General features: G+C 49.5%; 1 protein-coding gene across 1 annotated transcript; it reads right to left on the bottom strand.

Moving 5' to 3' along the window:
* Positions 1-2,206: 2,206 nt before the first annotated feature.
* LOC107607716 (uncharacterized) lies at positions 2,207-3,346 on the bottom strand. The gene has a single exon (XM_016309637.1). It carries the CDS (start codon positions 3,344-3,346, stop codon positions 2,207-2,209), a length of 1,140 nt encoding a protein of 379 aa, XP_016165123.1.
* Positions 3,347-5,516: the final 2,170 nt, after the last annotated feature.

Below are 5,516 nucleotides of genomic sequence, written 5' to 3'. Positions count from 1 at the left end.
TTGATGCATTTTCTCACGAACTCTTTAGAATCCTTCATCATCGACGGCCAGTAGTAGCCGGCTCTGATGAGCTTCCTCGCTAAGGCTTTGCCCCCGATGTGGTGACCGCAGCATCCTTCATGGACCTCCTTAAGCACATAGTCCATTTGGTCGGGATGCAGGCATTTCAGCAAGGGTTTGCTGAGTCCCTTCTTAAATAGCTGGCCTTGTATGATTGCATACTTGGCTGCCTCCCTTCTCAACGCTCTTGCCGACTTCTCGTCTTCAGGGAGCTTACCGCTTTCCAAGAAGTCGGTGATCGGGTTCATCCAAGAGGGATCTACCTTCGTTAAATGGAGGGCAACTGTTGGTTCTTTTATCAAGCCTTGAATGAGTGATCGGTTTTCTGCTCCCGGCTTTGAACTTGCCAGCTTTGACAAAAGGTCTGCTCGCGTGTTCCTCTCTCTCGGGACGTGCTGCACCGAGACCTCCTCGAATTGCCTGGTTAATTCTCTAACCTTCTCTAGATATTTTTGCAGTAACGAGTCTCTAGCCTAATATGTTCCGTTGATCTATGAAGTCACGACCTGCGAATCACTACATATTTCCAATCTTGTGGCTCCGACCTTCCTAGCCAGGACTAAGCCACCCAGAAGGGCCTCGTACTCTACTTGATTGTTTGATACCGGGAATTCGAACTTGATTGACTGTTCATATACAACTCCCATCGGGCTTTCCAAGATTATCCCGGCTCCCCTGAATGTCTGGTTGGAAGCTCCGTCTACGTGGAGCTTCCACCATGTACTCGGTGTCTCAGTTGGGTCTCCTGTGACTTCCACCAGAAAGTCAGCCATGATCTGAGCTTTAATCGCATGCCTGGGTTCATACCGAAGGTCGTATTGGGACAGCTCAATAGCCAAAGTCATCATTCTTTCTGCTAGGTTGGGTTTCTGGAGTACCTGGCAAATTTCCTGGTCCGTCCTCACGATCACTTGATGACCTTGGAAGTACTATTGCAATCTGCGGGAAGAGGTCAGGAGCGCAAGTGCTAGCTTCTCTAATTTGCTGTATCTCAACTCTGCTCCCTGCAGTGCTTTGCTCACAAAATAGATTGGTTGTTGGATCTTTCCTTCCTCTCACACTAAGACCGCCGCCATCGCTTCATCAGTTATGGCCAAGTACAGGTATAGCGGTTCCCCGTTCTTGGGCTTCCTGAGAACAGGTGGTGTTGCGAGTATCTCCTTGAAATGCTTGAACGCTTCTTCACACGCCGGAGTCCATTCAAACGCTATCCCCTTCCTCATCAAGTTGAAGAATGGTAGAGCTTTAGCAGTTGACGCCCCGAGGAAGCGGGATAGTGCGGTGAGCCTTCCTGCCAACCTCTGAACGTCCTTGATGCACCCTGGAATCTTCATCTGGAGTATTGCTTCACATTTTTCTGGGTTGGCCTCCACCCCTTTTTGGGTTATCATAAACCCTAAGAATTTTTCTGCTTCCATGGCAAAGGCACACTTAAGCGGATTGAGCCTCATGCCGTGTTGCCGGAGGGAGGCGAATACATTTTCTAGGTCGCTTATGAGGTCCTCAAGTCGGGTGGTCCTTACTAGGATGCCGTCTACGTATACTTCCACCGTTTTGCCTATGAGGTTGTTGAATATCTTGTGCATCAACCTTTGGTATGTGGCCCCTGCGTTCTTCAGCCCGAATGGCATTACCTTGTAGCAATATGTTCCCCCTGGTATTATGAACGCCGTTTTCTCTTTGTCTGGCCGGTGCATCGGTATCTGATTATAGCCAGAATAAGCATCCATGAAGCTCAGATACCGATATCCTGCCGCTGTGTCGACGAGCGCATCTATGTTGGGAAGGGGATAGGAGTCCTTGGGACATGCTTTATTGAGATCAGAATAATCCACGCACATCCTTCATTTTCCATTGTGCTTTCTAACTAGAACTACGTTCGACAGCCAAGTCGAGTAGTCGAGTTCGCGAATAAATCCTGCTTCAAGAAGGCTGGCCGTCTGCCTGGCTACCTCCTCTGCCCTTTCTTGTGACATTTTCCTTCTCCTCTGAGCCACCGGCTTGGCTTCCGCCTTGACGGCCAGGTGGTGTGACATGAGCTGGGGGTCTATACCCGGCATGTCAGCTGGCGTCCAGGCAAATAGGTTGCCGTTAGCCCTGATCATTTCCATTAGAGGTTCTTTCAAGTCGTGGGGGAGGTTTCTGTTCACGAAGGTGAATTTCCCTCGGAGTCGCCAACCCTGAACTTTTCTAAATTTCCTTCCGGCTCGGGTCTAGGCTTGTCGTCGACCCTGGCGTCCAGGTCGGCGAGGAATACTCTCGATGCCTCTTTGGATTTCTTCCTTAAGGAGAGACTGGCATTGTCGCATGCGACTGCCGTTTCCAAGTCTCCCTTGATAGATCCCACAGATCCGTCGTCAGCGATGAACTTCATTATCAACATTTTTGTACTGATCACTATCCCGAGATCATTGATAGTCTTTCTTCCTAGGATGACGTTGTAAGCCGTGGAGTCTTGCAAAACCATGAACTCTGCCATTACCGACCTTTTCCCCTGTCCCAGTCCTATGGATACCGGTAGGAAGATTATCCCATCGAGTTTGATAAAGTGGTCGCCCAACCCTACTACACCATGCTGGTGAGTCCTTAAATCGGCATCCCGGAGATCCAAAGCATCGAACACGTTGCGGAACATGGTATTCGAGTCGGCACCGGTGTCTACGAGGATCCGCTTAATCAGGCCAGTTCCCACTCTGACCGTGATGACCATCGGAGGGTTTTCAGTGACCTCGTCAAACCATTGGTCCTCTGGACCAAACGATATGGGTGGAGTCCTCTTGGAGTTTGGCGCAGGGATGGATGACGAGACCGCCAGGACTTTGGCGTCCTTCTTGTGCGCCGACTTCGACCTTGTAGTCGCGTCTCTTCTGATTACCACGTTTACTATAGTAAGACCGTGCTCATGGTCCTCGGGCTCGTGACGTCGCTTCACCGCGCAGCTCTTGTCGTCTCCTTCTCGGTTGCGATCCCGTCTTCTCGGCTCCCTGATGAGGTGGGAGAATTCGGAGAGCTTCCCATCCCGGATCGCTTGCTCCAATGCGTCCTTCAGGTCAAAACAATCCTGTATTTTATGTCCATAGCCCTTGTGATAGTCACAATAAAGGTTCTTGTTTCCTCCGGTTCTGTCCTTTAGAGGTTGGGGCTTCGACAAAATTTCCTTCTCAGCTATCTGCTGATAAACTTCTACAATGGAGACTGTGAGGGGGGTATAGTTGGTAAACTTTACGACTCGGGGAAACGGCTTGAATATCTTGGCCGGCACTCTGTCTTTGGCATGCTCCTTCATCCTTTCCCCGCTTCCGTGCTGGCGAGTTTGGTGGTAGGCAGGCTACTACTTGTTGGCTGCCACCACTTGACTGACTTCTTCATCGTTGATATATTCCCTAGCCACGCACTGGATTTCCTGCATCGTCCACACCGGCTTGGTGGTAAGATGCTTCCTGAAATCCTCATTCAGAAGTCCATTCGTCAAACATAAACTGGCCACCGAGTCGGTTAGGCCGTCGATTTCCAAGCACTCATCGTTAAACCTATCCAAGTATTTCCTGGTCGGCTCGCCGGATCTTTGTGTCACCCCGAGCAGGTTGATCGGGTGCTTTGCCTTTGCGATGAGGGTAGTGAACTAGGCCAAGAAGCCGCAACTGATGTCTGAAAATTTGACTACAGAACCTTGCGGGAGGCTGTTGAACCACCGAATTGCAGGTCCGGCCAGGGTGACCGGGAAGGCGCGGCATCTCACCTCGTCGCCTACCCCTTCCAAGTTCATCCTGGCCTCGAAGGCCGTTAGATGCTCTTGTGGGTCTTGGGTCCCATCGTACTTCATGTCCATTGGCTTATCAAAGTGCTTTGGTAGCCGGATCTCGATGATTAAATGGTGGAAAGGGGTTGCACCCATGATCACAGGGCGTCGCGTTCTCTTCGGCCTTTCTTCATCGTCCTCCCGATTTTGCTCGGTGGTTGGTCTCCTTACAGGTCGGGTGTATATCATGGGGTTGCGTCGTCTTCTTGGTGCTTCCCGGTTCTCCCCTTGGAGACTATCTGACTCAGATCGCGGGCTTGGTGTACGCCTGTAACGACTTCTCTGAGGAGTTCTCCCCCGTCTCTCGGGAGATCGCGAGTAGTTTGGTTCGGGAGTTTGTTGACGACCTCCGTGATCTGCCAGCTGGCGTTCCAGGTTCTGCACCCTATGCCGCAGTTCCTGCATTATCCTGGCGCTATCGCTGCCTGTTCCCCCAAAAGGTCGTTGCTCCTGGGAACGTGAGGATGGCTCGGGTCGCCGCAGAGGAGACCTCGTGCGCTCGCGGGAGGAAGCCACAGAGGCTGCCCCCCTGGGTTTAGCTCCCTCGCCAGGCTCTCCAGGGCCTATTAGAAAATTCATTTCGGCGGTCCCCACAGACGGCGTCAATGTTCGGTAGGTCGGGTTACCAGATAGTTCGCGGAGGTCTCTGGGACGGGGAAGTGGGTTCCCGCCTGTCTTCGAGTGGGGGTATGAACGATAGAGCAGCCGAGCTTCCGAGTACTTCGTGTGGAGGGGGGTGTCACCTGCAAAGATACACCGACGCTCAAGTCAGTGAGGTGCGCAGGCGAAATGGGAGTAAGGTGGTATTGGTGACGTACCTTGGGGGAGGGGTAGGTCCCTCCCCTTTTATACCTTGTCAGTGTGGTGGGTCTCGCGAGGGCAAACCCACCTTCGTGAAGCTTCCCTAATCTCCAGCTGTCAATAACTGGCTTTCAGGAGGTGTCCGAGTAAGGGGTCGGACACGTGGTATCTCCTTGCTCGTTTTTTCGGGTCGGGTTGGGTCGGCCATGAGGCCAGCTGGGCCGGGCCGCAACAATTCTTCAATTATAGTACTATTATTTTTGTATTTATTATGTTATATATGTAATTTTGTTATTTTGATAATAAATTATATTAATACCTAAAAATATATAAAAAAAAATTGATCTAATAGATCGATGCTGAGTAATTATAAAAATTTTGTCCATACAAATCAGGTTATTTACAGCGATAAAACTATGTATTCAATTATTTTTTAAATTAAATCTCTAATTTAGTTGTTACGTGTTTATCTTTCTCTTTTTTATTATTTTCTTTTCTTTGACGTCATTGTCATTGTTAACGATTGTCATTATCATTATTGTTGCCACTACAGCCTCCTTTTCTTCCTTTTCATTTTCATTCTTCTTCTCCTTTTTCAATATCATTTTTTTTTGAACAAGAAAGCTCAACACAATACAGTGGAGCAAAAGACAAGCAAACTGGGGACATGATGATAAAGGAAAAAAAGCAAAGTAAATCAACTACCCCTGTCGTCATCTCCGGCATTGCCATCAACAACAACAAGGTTCCTACTACTCCACTCTCCATAACTGGTCAAGGACTGCTGATACACCTCTTCTGAACCACCTTCTTTGGAATTAAAAATACGTCTGTTCCTCTCAAGCCATATATTCTA

Source organism: Arachis ipaensis, chromosome B7 (genome assembly GCF_059453495.1).
Source record: "Arachis ipaensis isolate K30076 ecotype BB chromosome B7, ASM5945349v1, whole genome shotgun sequence".
NCBI classification, from domain to species: domain Eukaryota; kingdom Viridiplantae; phylum Streptophyta; class Magnoliopsida; order Fabales; family Fabaceae; genus Arachis; species Arachis ipaensis.
Note: the sequence above shows the minus strand (reverse complement) of the source record. Positions and strands in the feature narration are given on the sequence as shown.